We start from the raw sequence: 24,457 nt of genomic DNA, 5'->3' as shown, positions 1-24,457 counted from the left end.
GGCATGACTAGAGCCAGTCGTTATTGGATGTCACACCGATTTTCAGCTTGATGGCAACCAGCACTGACGCTGAAGCTGAGCTCCTCGAGAAGGATCCCATTTGGACTAGCAGTCGTACTGCTCGTCAAATATATGCCCTTGGACAAGTAGAAAAGGTTGGTCAACAATGCAGAATGCAAAGTCTTATTACAAACACAGGACATTTCACGATTGCTCGCTTTAGCCGCGTCGTCCATCTCCCTGCTGACGCTCCCCCAAACGGACGCGCCGGAAGATACCCTCCCCAAGGACGGAGAGCGTTCTGAGCAATTTGTGCTGGAGGTGAACGAGTATTTCGACCGGCTCAACGTGAGTGCCTGTTGTTGTTGTTGTCCAGCTAACGACCTTTCCGCAGTCTATCCAGAGTGCCATTCGCAGCTCCCTTGCTCATATAACCTACTCCCGCATCGCCCCGTCTGCCATAAACGCGCCACCACCGAATGTCGTCCCGCCATCGCTGGGTGTCGGGATGCCCAGCGACTCGTCCAAACAGAGCCGTGGATTGCAGGAAGAGCGCATCGAAAGGGACGCGTGGAAGGGAATTCTCGATGCACTCACTCGACTCAAGGCAGAGCAAGAAGAGGCAAAAATGGATGTTACAGAATAAGGCAAGAATTCGTATCGTATCTTAACGTGAATCTTATCAAGTCTACAGCGCCGCGTCTTCAAGTATACCTTCAGCCTCGAGATAGGCGTCGTCGCCCGTCAACGCTGGCTGCTTCTTGGCTAGCACCTACGGCCTTCAAGCAAGGAAACGCGAACAGAAAACTCTTACCACGATGTCGCGCAAGTTGCTGAACGCCTTCCCTAGTCGCTCGGCAGTGTCAATTACCATCTTCTCCGACTCCTCCATCATCCGTGTCTATAGGAAAATCATCAGTTAAGCCACCGGCCAAAGCGCGGCTTTTTACCGCATTCTTGATCTCCCATTCGTCACCCGCATCAGCGACGAGCTTGTCCTTCCTTATTTTGAGATCGACAGCCTCTTTCTGATAGAGGTCGTGTTCCTTCTTGAGCCTGGACGAGCGATTAGATCGGTTGGCTGGTGGCGCACGAAAGCAAGGCACGGGCGACGGGTAAACGGTAGTCTTTGGACAAAACAATGACTTTTTTGATAAAAAATATTCACCGTGCAGTAACGCCTGCTCTGATCTGCAGCTGTCGGCGGAGAGTCTGGATTTCATCCATTCCTTTCTTGGTCTTCTGTGTTGTGGCCCGTGAAAATCCAGACAGGAAGGCTAGGGTCGCGTACTCGTGGGGGCTGCTGTCGCTGGTTCGCGTTTGAGGGGGTGAGAGAGTGCTTGGACGGTAGCAACCCACAGACTGTGTAGATGACGAGGGGGTGAGGCAACCCAAAGATAAAATCTAACCAACGCGTGTTCTGATGTGATCTAATCAGGCGCGCGTTTTCTGCCTGCAGGCAGCCCAGCCAGGGCCTGACTCGTCCTGACTCGACGCGAATCCGTTCCCCCCCTCGTGTTGGCTTTGGCAGGAGTAATTCCGCCATGTCGGCCTTCCGCAGTTCATTCATAGATGCAGACAAGTACCGCCTCCGGTTACAGTTGTGGGTTTGGGCTCTTCACCATCTCACCAAGACAGGGAAACGGTGACTGAGAAACTCCTGACTGCCGATGTCAACTTCATTTCCGCAATCTCGCGAAACGTTCTACTAAATCCTGCGTAAGAACTCACTCGTTCAAAAAGGTTCTAACAGAAAAGCCATGTTATGTGTGGTTTGTTTACAAGTTATGTGTACGATCTAAGTGTAGGTGTGGGCCGCTATGTACAAAAAAAAAAAGGTCTCCATCCAACGACGCTAGAGTTGAGAGCACCGGCCAGATGAGCGAGCGCGGCGAAGAACAACACCAAAGGGGGGAATGCATGCAGTATATGACGAGGGGGGACGAAACCAGCCAGAAGAAGTGGGCCATCGAGGCAGTTAAGTCGTCCACTGAGAGAAATCGATTCGCAAGCGCCACGGGCGAAGACAACGGACATCGGACACAGAACCAGGGAGTTCGAGCAAGGCCAATTTGCCGCAAGCACCCGTCAGCCAAACGCCCTCCAACCGGAAACCACCACATCGGAGGAAACTAGCCCGTCACGATGAAAAGCAGCTTGACGGCAGAAAGGCAGGCGAGAACGCAGGCGGCAAAAGGCAGTCGAAAGCTGTGGAGTCGGGTTGTTGGAATCGGGGAGAAGGGAGACGGGGGAGTGTGGGAAATTCGTGTCCGTCGTCGTAGTTGTTGCATCTACCATTCGAGCTTGTTGGTCGCAGCGCTAGAACAGCTGGCGCGAATCGAGTTGGAAGGTGAAAAGCAGGAAGAGCGCCGGTGACGACGGGTAGAAGTCGGAAAGGGGGGGACATAAGGGTGGCCGTGAAAGACATGATGCACATAAGTAGAATAAGTCAATTGCGATTCGTGGAGGCGGCAGGTGTCGATGGGGTAGTATGCTCCAGGGGTGAACAAGGGCCCAAGAAAAGTTGACAGGGCGAAGCAAAACCCGAGCGAACGCGATGCCGAAACGCAAATGAGACTTGGTCGAAGACAAAAAACGGTGAAGACACCGGTGTGTTGGCAACGGGCGAGGCACGGAACCACAGTTAAGTGGTCGTCGCCTCGAGCCCGGATGAACAGTTGAGGATTCGGGGATGGTGGCAGGACAAGCGACGATTAAAAGGGGGGGTAGTACAAGAAAGTTCCAGAGGCAGGCGAAGCGAGCACTTCCAACTCAACAGAGCGGAAGATATAGCGCCTCAAGCAGCAGCCTGAGTCTTGTGTCGGTGTCGTGTCGACTGCAAACCATCAACCGGGCATCCAATGTTCATCGTCGTCGTAGATTGCTCGAAAAAGTCTCGAGGGCGAGAACGGCGGTGGCGAACGCGTGATTGGGAAAGCGGCGTTATGGGCCAAGGAGTCGTCCAAGCGACAGGACCGCCGTGAGAGGAGAGCGATGGCGTGAGTATATACATTAATGCGGGGACGAGTCGTTATAAGTCAGGTACGCCCGTCCAGACGGGAATTTTTTTGGGGGGTAGGATGGGCGTAGGAAGGGAGAGAGAGACTCAGTAGGAGGTGACCATGCTGCGGGTTTGGGTGACAGCCCGCATACTCAAGACCTCGTTGATGTGGCGGAGGTGTTTGACTTGAGTTTCGGCCTCCTGCAACCGTTTCTCCAGCTCGGTCTTGGAGGTATCGAGGTTCCGGATGTGGCTGGTCGCTAAAGAAAATGAAATATCAGATATCGGTGTCAATCAAAAGGAGAAAAATCGGGAGACTAACCTCGATCGAGCAGGGAGACTTTACTTGATTTCTGGTTGGTAGCAGGAAGGGTCTCCTTGAGCCGGGCATAGCCATCGCGGAGTTCATCTCGTCTGCGTTGCTCGGACTCAATGCGTTGACGACGAATGGTCTCGCGACGGGTGTCAGGGCTGCCACTGAGATTGGCGGCTGGCTGGAAGTCATCGTCTTCATCCTCGCTGTCGTCGTCAGCAGAGGCACGACGAGTTGGCTTTCGTCGTTGAGGACGGGCGATCGGGTTATATCGGCGACCAACATTAGCCAGAGCACGCGGAACAGCAGAGGGCGAGTGGATAGGAGGGGACATTGAGCCACTGCCACGGCTACCACGGCGGCCAGAATCGGGGGCAGCGAGCATGTACGAAGAGCCAAGTAGAGTCGGGGGAGCAATACTGGCGCCACCTTCAAGCGGGGTGAATGTCTGAGTCGGAGAGCCAAAAGGACCAGAGGTACCCGAAGAAGATGGAGACGATGGCTGGTAGTAGACCTCATTGAGTGTGTGGTTGAGGCCTAGGGCACCGTGCAAGTCGTGAAAGGTGGCGGGAGGACTGGCAGGGACTATGTCTTGTGTTGTTAGCAAACACAACGATGATGAGGTGAAGAAGAATGACTCACGGTCCATCGCGTCGAGAGTGTCGGTCGGATACTGCATGAACTCGCTGTCCAAATAGGAGAAGCCGGCCTCAGCTGCGTCCAAGTAGGAAGGGGTCTTTGGTGCGTGGTCGAATTCCATCTTAGTCAGATTATATGGAGCGCAAGAAAGAAGGAGCAAGCAGGAGAGCGCGGCCCAGCGAAGGGAAAGGGGCGGAAAGAGGGAGAAGGGGAAGGGTTTGAGGAGGATTGTGCCCGCGGGAGTATTTATACAGTTACTTCGGCCCTTGTACCGCAGTCACACGTGACATGTGACAATCTACTGATGGACTGCATCGAGATTCAAGGGAATCCTACCCAAAACGAGGGTCCTCGGATTCACACCGATTCCGCCACACATGCTTTTAATTTTAATCGCCCGTCATCGCGGGGAAACAACAACTGATATTTAACACAAGAAGGCCAGAAACGCAATAAGTCACGGTAAAAGGTTGGTCATTAGTAGAGTCGTAAAAAGTCGTAAGTAGCAGACAGTCATTACAAGGAGACAGAACAAGGAAAATGAGCGTCCTTGAGCGGGATATAAGCAACGAAAAACGAGTCTAGCCTAGGCGTAGTATCCTGACAAGACGATCAGCAAGAAAACACAATAATCTGTCACCAACAAACCGTTTCCGAATGGTCCTTTCATACCGGAATAGTGTATCATTCTTACACAGAAGCGCCACATTAGGAAGAACATGTACAGCTATTTCCCGTTCGTCAGCAAGAGAGAGCTTACGCCACACAAGGATAGACGATACCTGGAACCCTAGGTCCGCCAGTAGCGACACAATAAATGACGTGTTGATAGCAGGGAAACCAACGATGCATAACCCTGATGGCATTGGTGGAGAAGAGGAGATGTTGTGAGCAGCCGACTCCCAGTACAAGACACCACCATTGTCACACTCCCATTGGATCTTGTCTTTTCTACAAGCGAGGCATCAGACCCATTGGAGCAAAAAATGAAAACGACAAGAAAAGAAATGCACCCGCGGTTCAGTTGTACAATCATAAGTATAGCGCGGATTGCACAAGCGACGATGACGAATGGCCATACAAACTGCATGGCACGGGCAAAGGTATATGATCGCTAGTTGTATGTGAGCCGTCAAGACTTCTTCTTTGTGGAGTTAAGCAAAACTCACTGTGGCGAGGGCAGCAATCGAAACAGCAGCGACGCCCATCACCCCCATACCAATACCGCCGTATATTTGCCTGTGAGGCGAGTGATTAGGCGAGCAAGAAGGATTGGAAGAGCGGATTGACTGACCATTCAGGACGTAAGAAAAACAAGTATTGGCCGTACTGAAGCAAGAATATACCGCCGCCAAGGCTGTATAACTAATTCAAGGTCAAGTCAGAGAACGTTTAACGAGCCAAAAGCAAAAAATCGCACGAAGATCACAACGCCCCAAGCAATCGCACCGGCTCTCTGTTCCAGCCGTCAGCGGAAACATGGCGCAGGAGTAGAGTTTCCAGCATACCAAAGGTAGAACGAGCAAGCAGTTATCGCACCTAAACGCTATGAACATAAGATATCGCACTGAGAAAAGCTACGGACCACATCGTGAAATGAACGTCAATATCAGGGGTGTAGCACCGGGAAGAGGCGAATTAAAGCGCCAAATAGAACAAATGAACGGTTCTGGGTGTCGCAGTGGTCGTTGACGGGGCCGTTAGAGGACCGCAGGCGCTGTCGGCGTCGTGGGGCGGGAAAAGGAAGGACGTGTGACATGTGACATATATTGTCATTTCGGCTCAAACGTGCACAGCTACCGCTCGTCTTGTCCTTGTTGTCCCCCGACATGGCGGGATTTTCCTCTGGGATTCCAATATCCTGCCTTGACTCGAGCGCGTGGAACTGATGCAGCCATCTCGCCAAAATACTTTTTGTTGCCCACGTTCCAACCCATACTGTCAGACTGTCTTGACCCAATTCTGGTAGTTTTCTTCATTTGTCGTTTCTCCCAGCACGTATTCGAAACTTCTTGCTTACCGGCAAACCTCCAGGCACCCGTTGTTACTCCGCTGTAAAATCACATCTTCCGCTCCGTTTCCCGTTTTTGCTTCGCCAATTCTCGTTTTTACTAGACTGTCACCCGCGACTAGTCCGGGTATCTCTGGTATACTCTCCGTTTTACTGTCTCCCTGTTCTCGAACCAGAAGTGTATCAACCAGAAATCCGGCGCCGTCCTGGCTGCGAACGAGAATCAGCGTCTGGTCGATCTGATCATAGCCTCGCGTTCTCTGGCAGGCGCTCAAGGTTAGACTAGTCTGGAGTTGTCCACAATTGCATGACTCCCCCTCGCCGACTCTATTCAATCTTCAGTTTGACTCGCCCCTCAACACCCTTCTCGAGGCAGTTGGGCTTTCGTAGTAAAGAGGCGCTCAGGTCAAAGCTGTACCCAATATCGTCTCCGATCTTGAAGGTGGAAGAACGGCATTATCTCGCTATTACGCGTTCTACCTTTGATTGGTCCCATACCTCGCAGCCAGCCGTGTCGTTTCGTTTATGGACTTGATTTTCATTCCATCACCCTTGACTTGGAGTTCGCAATCGTTCTCGAATTTCTTTTCGTTCGTCTTGACCCAGTCGCTCCCACAGACTTTGCCATCCTGACGTAGAAGCCTCAGCGATGTGGTAAAGGTAAGAACGTGACACTTTTGCGTCCCTAGCAAGTAAGTGGCAGCCACAGTTAAGGATACTACACGCTATTGCTTAAACCACTGCAGGATCTCTGACGCCAGTGCATGCCCAACACGTGTCCCAAATTATCGCCCCCGTAACTGGACCAAGCTCGACAGTCCTCGAAACTTCACCCTGATTTGGGGACAGATATGGCAGAGGGAGTCGCCCCATTTCGCGACCCTTACTCCTTCAGCCGCCGCTTCAAGAGATGTAGTTATAAAATGTCGCTTGGGAGAGGGGTCACAAATATCTGTTTGGTTTCACAGAGAATCACCTTCAAACAGAGTTGTCTGTGGCGAATGAATCAACGCTCGCATATTCTTGTCATGGGAAAATGTTACTGGACCACAAGCTCGATCTCTTATCGGATGTGCCCCAGCTAGCTGTCAAGAGGGATCGTCCCCACCAAATGTCTCTGAGGCCGAAATGGCGGAAGCGCGAAGCAGTTTTTCGGAGGCCGACCACCCCCACAAGGTTGATGGACGGACCGGAGACGGCAGAAGATCTTGCCGATTCACTTGGTCGGCGAGTGTGGGGAAGACAGTGTCGAAATTCCCCCCATCACCCATCTGACCTAGCCTGGATTTGGAGATCGGGCAGTTGTTGTTGCTCACGGCAACGCATTAAATATTCGTGAAGCAAGAACAAGGACAGGTTGGTATCATTGATCTCTACGGCGAACTCAAGCGGGCGGTAGGACAATGCCCCTCGCGTAGCCCGGCGGCAAGGAATGTCTGGGCGGAGCTTAGCCCCAGCTGTCAAACGAGCAAGCACTGATATCACAGCGCCAAATCCCCTCTTCAGTACATACCTCCGCCGGTCAATGCATCTGGCTGCTACACAACCGCGACAGTATGCGGTTTGCGCCGATGCGCTCAGAATAGGACCTCGCGGGAGGACTTGCTTCATTGCCCCAGTTCATACCACTCCAATCGCATGTTCATGGCCGCTAGATCCCGACACGTCGAAATCCTGACAATCTTCTCGCCTGCAGAATAAACAGAAACACGAAATGAAATGAAATACTTCCGTCGTCAGCTTTAGATAATCAGACCTGGCTGATAACGCTAAGCGCGAAGCGCCGACGTTCGGAAAATCATCCACACACCCACAACCGACCACCGACAAACGAGCGCTTCGGGTTTACTCCACAGTTCGCGGAGTTGGGAATCCAGCGTCCGGTTTAGACTCTCTTGCTTTGCCAGGCAGCGGCAGAAGCGGTCGAGTGACCGCAGTCTAAATGGGTCTGATGGCGACCGACGGTGCCACAAGCTAGGTCATCTGGGGAACACAATTGCGTGTTCATCTTGCGGCTCAGGGCCAGCACGACGTCCGTGGGTGTCCTGGCTATTCTCTATAACCTGGCTGGCACTTTGCTTCACAGAACTCTATTATCTGACAACCATTGCGGTCGCAAATGATCCCCGCGCAGGCCTGGCTTCGCGTGTTCGGCATCGCCAAGCCTGAATGCTACATTCCGTCTCACTTGTGCGCCGCGCCGCGTTTCTGTGGCCCCGAAATCAATAATTTCCTTTTTCGGATCGGTCCAAGCGCATTATCGCAGGCGTTGTGGGGCCAGGGGCGGTGAAAGGTTGGGGGCTTGACAGCTCAGTCTTCTGGGCTATTTCGAAAGGAGTGGAGTGGGGTCTAGTCGCTGTAGATCTCCCCGCGCCACAGCGTCATGCCAACTTTTAAAACCCACCTGCTCCGTTGATTGGAAAGCGTGATTTGGGTCAGAGCTGCCGCTCAAGGAGCTGTCGACACTGTTTGCCTTTCTTCCGTGTGAAATGCAGTCCAGAACTGCAGAGGGCAATTGTAACAACTTGTAAGGTGATAATATTAATGATCAGGGAAAACATCATTGCTGGTGGCCATTGGCTCGATAGCAAGAAGGTTCCGCGACCATCGTCGGCCGCCGTGAAAGGATTGTATATGTAGAAAAAGGATCACGCTTCGTCTCGTCGGTCAACTTTGTGAGATTAACCACTGAAGAGCGAACACTAATGCGGCTACTAGTAAAATCCAGGCGGAACTCTGGAGAACTATAAGGGAATCACCGCCGAGGGTAGACTAGTAGCTCCAGAAATTTGCATCCTTTATTATATTGAAATGCACTGTGTGGTAATTTCCTTGAGCTTAATCGTGTCGATGGTGGCCATTCCTTGATCCTGAGGTCTCCGGAGCAAGGGTCAGTTGAGAGAAGTGAATGAGTATGGACTGAAGATGCAATCGAAAACGGTTGGTAGGATTTCAGGGTAGGGCCACCAGTGCCAGTGATTCGCCACAACAATCCTATTCGATTTGACGCGGCGAGGAAGGGATCGAGGGCCAACGGCTTGCAGGCTGCGGTTTCAGCGTTACAATGAACTACTGCCTATGCTCCGCAAGATCACGAAGGGTCGCTTGTAAGAGCCGAGGACGTAGAGTTCCCAGGTAGAGCGTGAGCCGACGAGTTTCCAACACCAGCGTCCAAGTTGTAGCGCCGCAGACCGCGGAAGTTTGTCCCAGTGACCGCAGTTGAACAGATGACCTATGCAAGTTTGGCTCTGTGAACGAGTGGACGGCAGTCCGAGCTGGGAGAAGTAAGCAGGAAAGAAAGTCCTGAGCGGCCTGCCGGGTGATAGAAGAAGTATTCGAACATATAATTGGTGACCGCAGAGATTGCGTTGATCGGTTGCTGAAGAGAGCCCGCTGTTTGATGTTCCGTTTCTCCCATTTTGAAAGACGCCTTCTTGCTCATTGACTTGTTCGAAGATACCAAAGTCCGTCTCGAGTTCTGGCACTTGAAGCTCCGTCGGCTAGCTTGCAGAAAGAATTGAGTTGATCGACTGGCAATGACCACGTGGATCTTATCTTTGAAACTTTGACTAATACGCGAGGTCGCGAGACACGGTTCTTCAGCGGATTTGTGGACAAGCGTATGAAACAATTTTGCCGTTAGCCATACGACGTTTGAAGAGTCCGCTATTGATATATTCCCAGAGAAACCCACGCCTTGTTACTCGTAGTCCGGAACCAAGTGGCGTACAGAATCGACCAAAGCCTAGGCTTGCGAAGATAGGAAGACTGCTGTTGACGTCCTACTACCCCAGCCTGAACATCTCTTCGCGCATTATTGGAGGCCGTGGAAGCCCGGCCCGGCGTTTTGAGCCTGAATTTTGACGTTGAAGGAATGCGAATGAAGAAGCCGATTGACGTTTCAACCACGAGGGCGTGATTCCTACTTTCTCAGTGCATCGCCAACAGTACCTCAAGGCTCTCCATTTTGCGATTTCCCTGTTGCCGTTCCGCTTCTTTTCATATCTATATTGCCTCAAGGGCGCGTCGGCCGAAGAGAGTGGCGCCCGAAAAGAGTTCTTAAAGCGCCTCTCGTTAGTCAATGCGGGAAATTCCCTCCACAGCTCGTCGACGAAAACGCTCAGCTTCCATTCTTGCCCGCCGTTAGAGCGGTGGTGGCTTGAATTCCCGATATGGCCTCGGCCAACTGCAATTCAAGAGAGCTCAGGAGAGTTGCCGTTGCCTCAAGGTCCCGGAGGGCGTAAAATCGGCCCAGGTAAGCGCCATCCCATCCCATAGAGTATTCTTCCAGCATTGGTGCCTGATAGCGCACCGTCGCAGCTCATGGCTAGTAAGTCATTTCAAGTTCCGGTCAAATTTTGGAGTGGTATATGCCTACCGCGATTCGATTCTGACTCGGTCAAGCTCACTAAAGGCGTCCAATTGCTTTAACTTGAGCTTGAACCTTCACAGGATCTGCGAGAACACCTTGAGCATATCCGCGTCAACCCACCGCCATTCTTCATCAGCACGAATATAATTGGCTTGATAAAAGGAGGGCGAGTCAGAGACTCACGGCAAGGCGGATCTATCTCGACAGCAGTGACTTGTGCGTCAGAAAGGCCGTTCAAACTTCAAAAGTGTTGACCGTTGAGTTCATCGAAACCAGAATCAGAGTGTGAATCACATCAATATGGCCATCAATGGCATCAATTTAATTGCATTCAAGTTTTTCGTTCTTCAATCGTTCTCTTTCTCCGACTGTTCATGTGAAGAAATGTACATTTGATTCAAGATTCGCCTAGCTAACTACACTAACAAATGGTGGATACTAACTACAACTTTTCTGGGTTGGGGTACGACTCTACCAGGGAAGTCACCGCCGGGCGGGTGAGCGCTATAGCTACAAGCTATCAGTCCGAGTTGTGGGTCGTTTATGTGTGGTTGTGTGTCGTCCGTGTGTCCGCTCCGTCGAGGTGCGGGAAACAGGGATGGCGTGCGGAAGGAGAATTGGATGCAAGGCGGATAAGAAGACGGAAGATCGACAGTGGCAGAGCAGCCACCGAGGAAAAGCCTCACAATCGAGCTATATCCAGCGACAACAGAACCATTCACCCTTGCAGCATCCTCGCAAGCAGCCCCATCAAGGGGCAGCGCGGCAGACAGGCAAGGAGGAAGGTCGAAAAATCGCGATGGAGAAGAGACGATCGGTGAAGCAAAAAGTTCCACTTCGAATCCAACGACACCAAGAATAAAACTCCCCTCGTGCCTCCATCTTGGTCGACATGTTTATACATAGCCGGCACTAAGGCCAGCCGCGGAAGCAAGAGTCCTTCATCAAGAATTCGTTGTTGAGGTCGTAGTTAGGCGGACACGGCTGGTCGCGGTCCGTCGTTGTCGTCAGTGCTTAGAAAGGGGAAGATAAAGCGAGTGTGGGGGTGATTTAGCTTGTTTGTTCGAGGTAAAATGGCGCACAACAACACTGCAAGCAGGAACCGTCTTGACGGGCAAGAACTGTGCGATGTCGATTCCTGGACAGGGAAATCATTTACAAGGAAAGTTTTGATGGAAGAACTTGGTGTCGGAGTGTGTTACCCATCGATTGTCGCTATCGATAGGTTTTGAGGTTGCGAAAGCCGCAAGACAGGCAAAAGCGGCCCTCTGCTCCGAGTTCAATCGATGGTCCGAGGGTCCACTCGGAGCAGACACTCTGTACCGATCGGCGAGCTCGACAGCGACAGCGACAGCAACCTTCTCCTTCGTTCCTTCCAGCAAAAAAGCGGGGGCTATGTTCCCAATCCCATCAAAACCGAAAACCGAGATCGCAGCAGTGTTGTGGATGGTTGTGGTGCTGAAAACGTGTGTGTGCGTAGCAAGAAGAGCCGTCAAAGCCAAATCAGATTGGCGACGGGGGTTATGTGCAAGAAAAAAAGTGGAGCGACGGCCAAACGGATTGTCGGCGTTGAACGGCAAAAGTGGGCGGAGTTTGAACTGGCCCAGAACAAAGAAGATCCAAGGAAGAGGACCCTCGATTCGACCATGGAAGGTGGATTGCCTGAGAGAAACGACAGAATGCGCCACACAGGAGAACTTCGATCAACGACATCAGAACACGCGTTCCGGGTGAGGCTTGCTCACACAGCACTACGTGGTCTTGGTCCCAGTGTTTGTCTCTCATTATGTCGCATCAGTAGTATCCTTCCAATTTTTTGTTTGTTGAATCCGTCGACACCATAAAAATACAAGAGCGGAAAAGAAATTGTGAAAACCAGGATTTCATGAGCAGCAACAGCAAAGCAAAGCAGGCAGGCGGGGCGGGGCGGGTGAGTAGGAGCAAGAGTCTATCGTCGTCGTGTCATCGAGTCCAATCAATCAATACCCATTGTCGGAAGGTGTGGATGCCGTCGAGCCGTCGCCTGTCGCGCCAGCGAGAGAAGAAACGACTGGCAAAATCATAGGGGTAGCGACCTCGGGAGGGGGAGAAAGTGGCCGCTCATACATGCCAGGTGAAGGCGTGTCAAGGGAGCCACCAGAGAATTTGGCGTTCAAGGCAGAGATGCGACGAATTTCCTCTTCAAGTGACGCGATGCGCTCGCTCAGATTCTTGTTCTCGAGCTCGAGTGCAGTGATGTGGTTGGTAGCTAATCGAATGATGAGCCGATTAAAGAACAATGGACAGCAGGCGCACCTCGGTCAAGCAGCGAGACCTTGCTGCTCTTCTGGTTAGACACTGGAAGTACATCCTTCAGTTTGGCGTAACCGTCACGAAGTTCGTCGCGGCGGCGTTGTTCGGCTTGGATTCGCTGTTGTCTGGTGGCCTCCTTGCGGGTTGTGGCGACGTTCTCCTGGTAGCCGTATCCTAAATCTTCGTCATCAGAGTCCCCGTGACTTCGACCGCGTCTTCGTCGCGAAAGGGACCCAGTTGGTGAGGGGGTTGGGTCATAGGGACGACCATGGCGCTGGACGAGACTGTTTGCACGCGAAGAAGTGGGAGAGGCCTGCGGAGAGTAAATACCGTCTCCAGAAGTGTCGGAACCGGAAAGTTGTGGCGAGATTGGGCCGTCGGAATACATCTGCTCTGGAGAGGGCGGTGGAGAAGGCTCGACATGCGGTGAGGGCGGTTGAGTTTGTTGTGAGTAGTATGAATAAGTGTGGAATTGCGGCTGAATGTCAAGCTGATGGTGGCCTGAGACAGACTTAAGCAGTTGCTGTTAACACGAGGCTACAATGCGATACGCACGCGGCTGCTGGGGATGGACTTGATGGTAAGGGCTCACTTGGGTTGTTGGATAGTATTGCTGTTCGTGGCCGTCTGTGCCGTAGAAAGAGTAAGCGTCCTGGGGGTGCTCCATGTCTGGGTCGTGATAGTCGTAAGGAAAAGAGAAAAGTGGGTCAAGCTGGTCTAGAAAAAGAAACCAAAGCTTGTTTGTCCCATTATCTGATGTCACATAGTGTGGCGTTTGTGACATGTCGCCAAAATTTCTTGTTTTCGACCACGACCACTATTGTGAGTTATTCGCCCTGTTGTCCTACCATTGTCTGTACATGACGACTTCCACCGAAGCAATTTAGGAAGTGCCGGCTGAAGGCCTCCTCGTTCTTCACTGGACTTGTTGAGCCGCCGCTGTCGAATTCGGTTCTCTGATTCTCCTTTTTCCTCTTTGACTCTTCCCGTCTTGCGATATAATTTCTCATCATTCCTTTCACAGGTCAGCTAAACTCTCTGGCCACCGCCGTTCACCACGGATATGATGATGTATACTCGTATATGGAAATATGACTTTGTCTTTCTGCTTCCTCTGTGTCACAAATTACTCTGTCTTCATCTTCTCAGCCAATTCCCTCCGTGCCTCCGCCGCTACATTCTCCAAGCCATTCGATATCCTCGGAAGCATCGTCCTTGCCACAACGACCAATAGAATGATGCTGAAAATGGCAAGCGGTGCCAACGATGCCGGAAGCACGCCCAACAATAATGGCTCGAGCGTCAGAACAAATTGAACGTCAGTCTTGTTTGATCTTCCAGGCGACTGGCTGTAGAAGCCAGGAAAGTAGACACTGTAGAATAACTCGATAAGACGCGAGGAATGTGGTTTGAATGGAGGTGTGAGGACCCCCGTATCGACAGCACGTATCCGAGCATATTTCCGACGTGTAGCTGGGCCGCTAGCGGTTGCTGGTGAGAGTGAAAGAGCAATCAACGCGTCAGCTGGGTCGAAAATGGCAACAGAAAAGTCTGTTGGACTCTGTTTGCAGTTCAGAAAAGATAGGACGATGAAAACACGCGAACCGAGGCGGGGTACGACAACCTGAGAGTGAACTTCTTTGCTCCTCGTTTGGGTAGGTCAACTACAAACCACCGTTCGTGGGCAGCTGAGACTGCTGTTAAGGGCGTCCCAAAGGGTGCTGGCGTCATTGTCCAGTTTGTTGTAGTCCGTTGGTGCAGCCATGACCTAGGATTCTCTCTTAATCCATTTCCTTCGGTCACCAGACATACCACTCGAGTTCACGTCCATACAACAACCCTGAGACATCGTTTGCTGCCGCGTTTGCTGCAAAATTGACAATTTCAGTGTTTGCAATAACTAGGGCCGGGCATAGCAGTAGAAATGCTGAACTGCGCATCACTGTTGAAGGCAAAGAAAAATTGGTGAGATTTGCTCCCGTTGCAAACCCTCACAGTCAGGGGAAATGCTGGAATTATTAGACTAAGGGACACGAGACTACTATACACATGTGCGGTGGTACACAAGTACGACATAAAAAAGCCTGAGGTAGACGACTGCGAATGAAAGAATAGGAAGGAAAACAAAGGTTCAATACCAAATGCAGGAAGGACTCGAGGAGCTATCATGATACAGGAGCGAAAAGAATAGGATAACGGTATTTCGGCGGAAAGGAGGCTGAGGTCTGCCCGCCGGAGAGAGCTTTGGGATGAAGGTGAATCGTGTTCAAATGACTGATAAGAGACGAATTTGAGGGCGTCCTTATCATCTTCTGGAGACAGGGAGCAGGAAACACAGAGGCGGCATGGTCCTGTCAGTCGCAAGGTTGTGGTGCCAAAGTTGCAGAGCAGAAAACAACAATTGCCCTGATTGGTTGATGTAGACGAAAAAAAGCACTTTAGTGTTGGGGGGACTGAGGCGTGTGGCGACGAAAGGCCCTGAGTGTGGGGTTTAAGTTTTAAGAGATTTTGTTGGCCGTAGTAAGCTAGTTAGCTGGGTAGAAGCAAAGAAGGAGAAGAAGAGCATCAGGATGTTGATCGAATTCTTCGGCTGTCTTTTGCCTTCTCCCAAGCCTGACCCCAACCCTCCCCGACACCAACGACGCCCACTCATACAGTGCGGCCTCTCCAGTCCGCCGTTGGTTATCTCTACTGAATATCAGAGACCCGGCATCTGGTGGTGAAACGGGATCAAAGTTTGTTCATGTTCTAACCCAACGCTCATTCCAACATACTACATGTCCGACCCTACGCCTGTTCAGCAATGGGCCCCTCCAAAGAACCCTCTTCCGCCTCACCGACTTGCGCGACTAGCCAATGCCCTTGGTGTCTCAACTCCCCTTCCCGCCATCCATGCCCCGCCACCCATACTGTCTCCTTCATACAACGGTTCAAATACCACATTGGACCAATACCGACGATCTCCAACGCCATCTACCGCCACTTCCTTTGCATTTGCGTCGTCATCCAAGTACCTCCTCCATGTAATTCCGCCAGTCAACTTACCTCACGATTCGGACGCGTTCGACTCGGATTTGACACCACCACCCTCCACCGCATCTGGCTACCACACCCATTTCAGGCGTGGAACTCTCGTCCCCTTCCATCCAACTCTACAGTCGCAACTCGGGGCCATTGCAAAGGAGTATGCACTCCCAAGCACAACCGGACTCGTTCTTTACCTCGTCTCCCAATCCTCAGAGAAACCGAAACAATATCCAGAAGAGGACGAGCCCCCAGGTCCTAGACTGTCCGAAGAGGTTTGGAGGCACCTGTGGGCTCGGGTGGCGAAGTCAGAGAGTCGTGATGAAGGTCTTGCACCACCTTTACTTGGACTTGGTTTGGGTGTTGCTGGCCGCTCGAGCCCCTATCTACACCAGTCCAGCGCGTACCCATTGCCATTAATTTCCACAAACGGTACTGTTGGATCATCAGCCCTTCATCCCCAACCTACCTACCCATTCACTCCATCCCCAACCACCCCGTCTTCCACTTCCGACATTCCTCGTTTCAATACGAAGTCCGCACCCCCGTCTTCGTCCTCGCGCTCCATATCCGATGCGGATGGCGATGGCGAAGCTGAAACACCAGCAACTTCTCGAGCCGATTCGCTTGATTTACCAGGTCTTGGCAACGATTCACTCATCCCCATCCTTGCCAAAGTCGAGTTTGACATCGATCGACGACGTGCTGGCTGGTATGACCCATGGGTGCGCAGCAGGCGGATGAACCATGCTAAACGAGCAAGGACAACAAGCGAAACTGGAGCAGGAAGTAGCGCAGATGATGCTGAACGGAGAACGGCCCCATTGCCGTTTAAGCTCAAGGGCAAACGAAACAGTATTCCTGACTCGCTCGCTGCGGCCAGAGCTCGTTATCTACCTTTTTCCGAATCTCCTCAATCCATGAATGAATCCGATTCCGATGCTGACGATGAGGACACAGGTTAGCATTTTTTTGGTGTTCATTTCTGCGATGCTCACTTTCTTTCGAGTAGATGCCAGAGGTGGCCCTCGGCCTCATAATCCGCATCTTGAGGGGGAGCATTCCGATGATTCTGAATTTGTCGAAATGATTGGGCGGCCAAATCTTGGCGTGGATATTCCTGCAATGTCAAACCGGTCATCTCCTTCCCGACGACGCGGTCCTCCAACACCACTTATTCTACATAGGCCTCCAAGCGACGCAACTCCCGTTGCTCGTATTCCGTCTCTTGCTCCCGATTCCGACAGCGACGGGGCAACTCCGCCTACGGACGAAGAAGGCCGAACAATTTTACCCTATCTTGATTCTGAACATGATCCGTCATCAGAAGAGCGGTCCCGAAAGGCACCAGATAGGCGCGAGGGAGGATTTTATGACGATATGGACATTGGGTTTTCTTCAGACGATGTGGGTGCCTATTAGTATTGATCATTATCGCTGACACACTTTAGCTTGACAACGACGATCCTAATGATAGACGTAAGAGTCAGTTCATTATGCGTGCCCAGCTGGACGAGATCGAGAAGGTACGTGCCCAGTCATATGTTTTTAGTCGAGACTCAATACGTCACGCAGAACTTGGCACAATTTTCTCCGAGGCAGCTCAAAACAGAGCTCCTAGAAGACAGTCAGAAGCTTACGCTGGCTCAAATCGCTACTTCACCTACACTTTCACCGCCAAGATTCTCTCCGCAATCCGCAATCTCACCATCCGAAGTATTCCGTGCCCTTTCCAACGCGGATGTCTTTCCTCCGACACCCCGCCTGCCGGAAGATCCCGATAAGCCAAAGGAATCGGACTCGTATGTCCTTTACTTGGTCAAATATGAGTGTTATAACTGATGATTTTCTTTCTTGCAGAGAAGAAGACCTCTCCCATCAGGCTGCTTGGCCAGCAGTACCCTTCAGCTCTCTTGTGGAGCGACCACCAACAAATGAACAATCTCCTCCACAGCTTGCTGTCAACGGCGTCAGTGCATCAGTCCCCAAGCGGTTTCGTGCGGGCACCAATTCCAGTGGGACCACGAATGCGCCTAGCGAAACAGAAGTGAGGAAACGGGAGCTTGCTGAAGAGCAGCCCTCAACAGCATATCCTGCCATGACTCCATCGATTGGAAACAAGAGTTCATTAAATTCACCATTAATACCGCTTTCGCCTGATCCCTTCGGACGTTCTTCTTCGAGTGCGACGGCTCCTCCTGGCTCGCGAACATCTGGTGCATACTGGGAATCACCAGTAGTTATCCCCGCATCGCCTGAGCCGCCGGTCAATGTGAAACGCAAATCGTCGGAAAAGTCTGTATCGGACAAGAGTTCAAGTCGATTCTCAACAGACTCCATTAATGGTGTTGCCAACAGCGATGCATCATCCCTAGCTGCAAAGCAGTCAAACCGAACGACCATTATGAGCGTTAAGGGCATCAAAAATCTGTGGCGAAAAAGCCAGAAGAACTCGGTTTCGATACCGAAAGACCGGTCAATACCCGCAGTTCCAGAGAATCCATTTTCTCCGTTGGCGCCTCCTTCCAGGCCCAATCGACCATCAATGGAGGAGATGCAGTTCCCTGATGTCGATGTACCAGTTCCAAGGACACCATTGACTCCTAGCTTTGGTCAGCAGCAACCACCGCCTTCTCCACGAATATCACCTCGGCCTTCGCCACGCCCTTCTATGGATCAGCCTCCATTACCAACTCGTCGTCCATCGCAAACATTGGATCAAATAGCGCCGATTTCACGAACACCGCCTCCTCAGGCTGCCGTTGTCCCACCGCAACTGGTTCCCCCACAACGAAGACCATCTCAGGATGAGCTTCGAATGCAACATATAGGACAACCACCCCCACAACTAATGCCCCCACGAGCCCCAACACATCCAGCGCTGAGCAATATGGGGATGAATCGCCCGCCACCGATGCTTCAGTCAGCCAATAGTGCTCCGATTGTTGCAGCGAAAGCAGGCCCGCCTAGGCGGCCATTTGGCGACGAGTTGCACTGGGATCAAGAATCACCATATCCCACAAGGATGACACCAATGCGTGCCCCCTCTGTGACGTCTTCAGTGCCGTCAAGACCGCCATCAGCAGCATCGACTCATCCCTCAAGTTCTCCTTCTCCGGCACCCACTGCTACGACTCCCCCACCAATGCCAGCAAGCCCTCCACCGCCACCAGGGTCAGAAAAGGACAAAGCTCGCAAGTCAATATTGAAATTGAAGCCTGCCACGAACGGAGCAGCCGTGCCTGCTCCTTTAACTCCATCAGCATCGACATTCCGTGCCAGTCTTGCGGGACGGAGACCAAGTTGGTCGCAAACTTCTTCTTCTCCGCCAACCCAAAACTCCCCGTTGGTTTTCCCGCCGGATATTCCGCCAAGCCCGAAACTGCCCGAGCAGTTCGTTAAACTGGCTGGAGCGAGTCAACCGTCACAGCAACAGCAATCCTCTAGGACACGGCCAAACTCGGCGGCGATTATGCGGAGACGACTGAGTGCGAAGATGAGCACGGACTCGACGAGGCGACATCGTACTCAGGGGTCAACTGTGTCTATTGCACAATCGCACACGTCAGAAGACACACACGAAAGCACGAGTTTGGATACCTCGGGCTTCGAGATCGTGTCTCCCAAGATGGGCGGGGCTCTCAACTTTCCATATACGGAGCATATTTCGTGATTTGTAGACAGCATCCTTTTGCTTTGCATCCATGGTAGTCGCTTTTCTTTCGCTTCGCTAACACCATTTGTATACCGTCTGTACCTCGCACGATCTAATTTTCTAATGCATAGGAATTTCTGGATCTCCTTATTTGGAAAAGCAGGCGAAAAAAAAAAGATGAAAACATTTATCAGTCACTAGCAAGGAGCCGCTCAAAGTCGGGAGTACCGAACCCGCCTAGCAAACGATTAAGTTGGAAGCGGGATCCAAAATTCGACTCCAGCAGGCCATAACTGGGATATGTTATTAGTGAGACGCAAAAGGGTAGAAGAAATATGTACGAAGTAGTCATGACTGTCGGAGGAAAGGGGGTGCTGGCTATGAAATCTACGGTATCAGGTTCGGTAGCTCTCTGAGGAGGCAGTATTACCGTATTTTTTACCAAATCCGGTGTGAACAACAAGGCAGCTTGCGGCTGCTGAGAGTAACAATGGATGCACCGATCATGTGACCGATGGCATGCCTGAAAGATTGAACTCGCAGGCCCAGGATGGTCATCGCTCATGTCAGATCGCTGCGGCAGCGCCGTGCTCAAAGGACTGCAGCCGGGGTGTCGTTCGTCTCCGGGTTGAAAAACGCTCGTGAACCATCCTCGATATTGGAGTCGGAAGGTCGAGGAAACAGAGGGATGAGTTCACTTACAAGGCCTTTGACCTCACAACGAAGCCGTTTTCGCTAGCACATGTGCAACTAAAGGAAAGTGAGGAGAAGGCTCAGTAGCATATGGGTAGGTGACAATTAAGAAGAAAGAGAGACTCTTGTGGCAGTACCGGAAGGAGCAGACATGTTTCGCGATCGCATGTTCCAAGATTCAGATTCGAATGACCGAAGGCAGGAAACCTGCTGACACAGTTAGCAATGAAAGGCAGTCCGTGGTACCACTTCATGTAGAATGGCACATTGACATCAATACCAACAAGGACTTGAGACCCGTCCTAGGCAGCGTCTCCCTGTTGAAGATGTCTGAGAGGCAGACGAGTCCAAGCATGAGAAGTCATCGGAAGTCCGCATATGACTCGTTATGGTCGATTGAGAAGGTCGAGGAAACGAGAAGATCAATCAGGTCAAGGTGGTACAATGTGGCTAGGTCGAAATCATACTGCAGCCACGATGAATTAGTGTTTGCAAGTCGGAGAGAGTGGCAATCCACACAAATGGAAGACACTTGGTATGAGGCGCAATAGTAGAGGATGTGGCCGACTAACTATGTGGGCAGGTTGTGGTCAAGAAGAAAGAAAGCGTGTGGTGGCAGTACTGCGCAGGTAGCAGATGTGTTTCTCAAAGACAAGATTCAGAGTCGAGAAAAGGAAGGGAATCTACTGCAAACGTTATCAATGAGAAGATAAAAAAGCGGTGAGAGGTCTGACATTTCGGACCAACCAACACGTAGGCTGGTATCTCAACATCCGAGTCCGACAAGTCCTTAGTCCGGCGCTTGAGCTTGAACATAACATCGACTGCTTTCAAGTTTAGCTGTCTTCGGGGCACAAAATGGGCACTCCATGCGTTGGAAAGAAAGTCGGAGTTGGAAAGAGTCTGAAAGACCAAAACGAAAGGAAAAATGTGGTGTCACTTCTGTGACACGTAGATTAGATTAGATAACACAACGTTATTTAAATAAGTACGACTGCCACTTCCTTGCCTATACATGCTCGCACAAAGGCAAACAACCTCAACTGTCGTTGAAGTCCACAGAAATAGAGTTGATCGACTTCGCACGAGCCAACGGTTTGTCAGTCTGCTTTCTGAGAGCTTGGCAAGCCTGAAGTGTATGGAGTACTATGGAAGTGGCTATGGAATGCCCAGTCCGAGTTGAGGGAGCTCCAAGGAACTGGATCCTATAACTATTGGTTCGCAAACCACAAACGAACTTTAACGATCATCGACAAGTTGCTTAATTCGGGTTGGGACTGTCGTGCGACAACGGTAACTGGCTATTCTCTTTCTCTTCCAGTTTCTTTTGCTTATTGCGATTTCAGTATGCGTTTGATGCAGCAGAAGGCTGGGATCCATTAAGTGCGTACCATTCTGGTGTTTCCAGAGCTCAGAGTCTCAAACTGTCTATAGCCGGCTTTGGTACCCCGACTACGAGAAACTTTTGCCTGCCGCATTCGCTGCTTGAACGACTGCCGAATGTATAGTAGTTGATAATCATACCTACCAACGACAAATATCAGTAAGGAGCCCCATGTATACGAACCTGGCACGACATTACCAACTTGAATGATGTATCATCTCCCAATGCAGTAAAAGACTTGCCTTATCCGGCTATAAGCTTCCTGGCTTCTGAAAAACAACGCTCGCGTTCGATGCGTGCCCGATTTAAGAGAAAGAGATACCAGAGAGCATGAATGTTTTGATCCCGTGGGCGCGGATGTAAATGTTGACGTCGATCGCGTGAGGCCGTATATATTCCCGTGCTGGCCCAGGTTTTACAACGATTCCAACCTGGTCTGCGACGACCACCACCACATTCTTTCTTTTGTTCGAACCCATTGCTGCGCCATTCTCTTCCCCATTCGCGCTTCGACTATTCTTCGACTGTGTCCTTCTTGTCCTCGCCTCCCAAATCATCCTCCTCTGGTACAATGCCGCCTCCCCCTACCGCTGTCCCAATCACCTCGCCGCTCAACGCGAGCAACCCTCTGTGCGTTTTTCGATCTCGCCGTCGAGTTCGTCCGTGTACTGAATGTCTCCAGTTGCAATCGCAACACGCCCCGCCCAACTGTGGTGATACCGCTCGGCAAGGTACAACTGTCGCACGACCCACAAAAGCTCGCTGCGTACGTCTGGTATGTTTCGCCCTCGTTTCGCAGTATCGTGAGCTGATTTGATTAGCTTCCCATATACTGAGGCATCGCATAGGCTCCTCTGCACCGTCCTTCTCGAAACATTCCGAAAGGCGACGGAGGTAGAGTGGCCAATTGTGGTCGATGAGGATATGTGGAAACACGTCAAGATTCCCCAGATGGATTGCCAGTCAATCACGGAGAGATTCCGACAGTTGGGAAGATGCCGACTTATAACGTTGGTTGCTCAAGGCCGACGCAAAATCGACGCCGCCCACAACATGCTTGAGACCGAGCTTAGCGTGAGTAGTTGGTCGTTTCGGAAATGGTTTCGCAACTCACCTGCTTAGTTGGTTTGCAGCGTAGTCATGGACCGTCACATTCTTGCGACGGTGTTTGTACCTTCTCAGATTGAACTTGAAGATGCCGTAGCCTTCGCGCGCGGTGCACGGATGTGGCCGCAGGCAATTCCCGAGCCGGACGATCCAACGCTGGGCGACTTCGTTCTTTCGACATTATGCCTCGGAGACCAGACGGAGGTCTGGAGGAGGATGGCGCGACTAGTGAGCAGCGCGGTGGAGCTGATAGTGCATGGGTGCGATTCATTCATTTGCTTGCGTTGAGAGCGCCAGACTGATATATTTTGCTTAGTCGTATCCCTTCTCTCAACGACCTCATCGAAAATTCGACAATGCAAAGACGACGAGTTGTGGATTCAGAGGACTCCGAGATGGAGGATTCCGAGTGGGAGGATTCTGAGGAGGAGTCCGAGTCGGAGGTCACGGTGTCGGAGGGGGCTGAACACGATGAGGATGACAAGGCAAGTGACAGTGTGGCGTTTCGATTATGATGACACTCACTGCCAAGCAGGAGAACGACGAGAGCCTCGTCAAACCAGGGCCAAAACATCAGCACAAAACCATCAACAAGGATAAGTGGTAGTCGGCAACAGAGAGGAGCATGATTTATGTAGATTTGTATCCGAAAAACATCATCATTGAAAGTTTGGCAAATACATGAAGAACCTTGCCCAATTAACGACCTCGTCGAATGCCATTCCAGCTTACAGCATTACCAAAGTAAGTCCCGCAGCCACAGGGCCGACAGCTTCATCAAGTCAGCGTGAACGAACTAAAGACGAGGTGAGTTGAGAGTGGCAGGTGGCCCATGCACCCAACCACGTGATGGATGGCATGCCAGTCCACTCGCAAACCCCGAATAGTTGTCGCCCATGTCAGATCTCTGCGAAAGCGCCATGTTCAAAGGACTGCAGCTGCGCTTTTAAATCGCGCTCGGAAAGAACGGCCCTGGGATACACCGTCAGAAAGGCCGCCCGTGGCTAACAACGGAGCAACTACCAGGCGAAAGCTTTGTCGAAAGCATACGATTGCGCGACCCCAAGCTTGCAGCGTTACCAAAGTAAGTCCCGCAATCACAGGGCCAACAGCTTCATCAAGTCAGCGTGAACGAACCAAAGACGAGGTGAGTTGAGAGTGGCAGGTGGCCCATGCACCCGATCACGTGATGGATGGCATGCCAGTCCACTCGCAAACCCCGAATAGTTGTCGCCCATGTCAGATCTCTGCGGAAGCGCCATGTTCAAAGGACTGCAGCTATTGATCTTGGAAAGCGTCAGAGAGCCCCGCGAAGGTTTCTTGGGGTTCAAGTCAACTTGAAATCGGTGGTTGTTAGTCAGAGAGAGCACCAACTTGATTCCACCAGCTGAGTAAAGGTCAGTGTCCGGCTGAGCAGTGGGGGACGTGGTGGACTAACCGAGTGGGCAGGTGATAGTAGAGAAGAAAGAGGGAATCTTGTGGCGGTACCGCGGGAGGTTTCACGATCGTATGTTTCAAGGTTCGGATCCCAGTGACGAAAGGCCAGAAATCTGCTGCCACAGTTAGCAATAGAAAGAAAAGCGCAGTAGGAAACTCGACTACCTGATCGCAGCGGATCGTTGACATTGCTACTGACCAGCCAAGACTGTAGAGTAATCATGGGGCCAGGCAAGCGTTCGAGATGAATTGGAGGCCCTCTACAGGCATGAGAGGTCGTTGGAAGTCCGCATGTAAGTCCATGTTGATGGTGGAGTGAGAATTCTGAGGCAATGGGAAAAGTCACTTCCAGGGCTCCCGGGCGGTGCAAAGTGGCTCGGTCTAATGCATAAGGCAATTGTAACCACAACGAAGCAGTCGGTCTTTGCTAGTCGGCAATCCACAGCTGGAAGAAAGTGAGTGGAAGGCGTAGTAGTGGAGGACGTTATCGACTGACCATGTGGGCAGGTCAATGGTGGTCAAGAAGAAA

General features: G+C 51.6%; 8 protein-coding genes across 8 annotated transcripts; 3 read left to right on the top strand and 5 right to left on the bottom strand.

Moving 5' to 3' along the window:
- Positions 1–50: 50 nt before the first annotated feature.
- Positions 51–646, top strand: MIND_00535100 (Mediator of RNA polymerase II transcription subunit 11; the record flags this gene model as incomplete). The annotated part of the gene is made up of 3 exons (XM_037362135.1): positions 51–155; positions 199–348; positions 395–646. The coding sequence occupies 3 exons, from the start codon at positions 51–53 to the stop codon at positions 644–646; spliced, it is 507 nt and encodes a 168-aa protein (XP_037222427.1).
- Positions 647–3,106: 2,460 nt separating this feature from the next.
- MIND_00534900 (BHLH domain-containing protein) lies at positions 3,107–4,161 on the bottom strand (the record flags this gene model as incomplete). Its single annotated transcript, XM_037362134.1, has 3 exons — positions 3,957–4,161; positions 3,324–3,905; positions 3,107–3,261 (listed from the first exon to the last, which is right to left on the bottom strand). Exons 1-3 carry the CDS (start codon positions 4,072–4,074, stop codon positions 3,107–3,109), a joined length of 855 nt encoding a protein of 284 aa, XP_037222426.1. The 5' UTR covers positions 4,075–4,161.
- A 378-nt stretch (positions 4,162–4,539) lies between these two features.
- Positions 4,540–5,543, bottom strand: MIND_00534800 (uncharacterized protein; the record flags this gene model as incomplete). The annotated part of the gene is made up of 9 exons (XM_037362133.1): positions 4,540–4,553; positions 4,602–4,680; positions 4,736–4,904; positions 4,967–5,067; positions 5,123–5,192; positions 5,248–5,318; positions 5,374–5,409; positions 5,462–5,492; positions 5,539–5,543. The coding sequence occupies 9 exons, from the start codon at positions 5,541–5,543 to the stop codon at positions 4,540–4,542; spliced, it is 576 nt and encodes a 191-aa protein (XP_037222425.1).
- Positions 5,544–12,315: 6,772 nt separating this feature from the next.
- On the bottom strand, positions 12,316–13,295 carry MIND_00534700 (BHLH domain-containing protein; the record flags this gene model as incomplete). The annotated part of the gene is made up of 3 exons (XM_037362132.1): positions 12,316–12,584; positions 12,632–13,129; positions 13,184–13,295. The coding sequence occupies 3 exons, from the start codon at positions 13,293–13,295 to the stop codon at positions 12,316–12,318; spliced, it is 879 nt and encodes a 292-aa protein (XP_037222424.1).
- A 459-nt stretch (positions 13,296–13,754) lies between these two features.
- On the bottom strand, positions 13,755–14,568 carry MIND_00534600 (uncharacterized protein; the record flags this gene model as incomplete). Its single annotated transcript, XM_037362131.1, has 3 exons — positions 13,755–14,189; positions 14,234–14,396; positions 14,441–14,568. The coding sequence occupies 3 exons, from the start codon at positions 14,566–14,568 to the stop codon at positions 13,755–13,757; spliced, it is 726 nt and encodes a 241-aa protein (XP_037222423.1).
- An 837-nt stretch (positions 14,569–15,405) lies between these two features.
- MIND_00534500 (uncharacterized protein) lies at positions 15,406–19,325 on the top strand (the record flags this gene model as incomplete). Its single annotated transcript, XM_037362130.1, has 5 exons — positions 15,406–16,612; positions 16,665–17,059; positions 17,104–17,178; positions 17,228–17,454; positions 17,513–19,325. The coding sequence occupies 5 exons, from the start codon at positions 15,406–15,408 to the stop codon at positions 19,323–19,325; spliced, it is 3,717 nt and encodes a 1,238-aa protein (XP_037222422.1).
- A 2,630-nt stretch (positions 19,326–21,955) lies between these two features.
- MIND_00534400 (uncharacterized protein) lies at positions 21,956–23,006 on the top strand (the record flags this gene model as incomplete). Its single annotated transcript, XM_037362129.1, has 5 exons — positions 21,956–22,014; positions 22,067–22,159; positions 22,206–22,458; positions 22,507–22,751; positions 22,808–23,006. 5 exons carry the CDS (start codon positions 21,956–21,958, stop codon positions 23,004–23,006), a joined length of 849 nt encoding a protein of 282 aa, XP_037222421.1.
- Positions 23,007–23,588: 582 nt separating this feature from the next.
- On the bottom strand, positions 23,589–24,151 carry MIND_00534300 (uncharacterized protein; the record flags this gene model as incomplete). Its single annotated transcript, XM_037362128.1, has 4 exons — positions 23,589–23,810; positions 23,866–23,878; positions 23,930–24,044; positions 24,094–24,151. The coding sequence occupies 4 exons, from the start codon at positions 24,149–24,151 to the stop codon at positions 23,589–23,591; spliced, it is 408 nt and encodes a 135-aa protein (XP_037222420.1).
- Positions 24,152–24,457: the final 306 nt, after the last annotated feature.

This window comes from Mycena indigotica (genome assembly GCF_014461135.1).
Source record: "Mycena indigotica strain 171206Taipei chromosome Unknown Mind.scaff0004, whole genome shotgun sequence".
Classification (NCBI taxonomy): Eukaryota; Fungi; Basidiomycota; class Agaricomycetes; order Agaricales; family Mycenaceae; genus Mycena; species Mycena indigotica.
The sequence above is the reverse complement of the archived record's forward strand: the minus strand, read 5'-3'. Positions and strand labels throughout refer to the sequence as shown.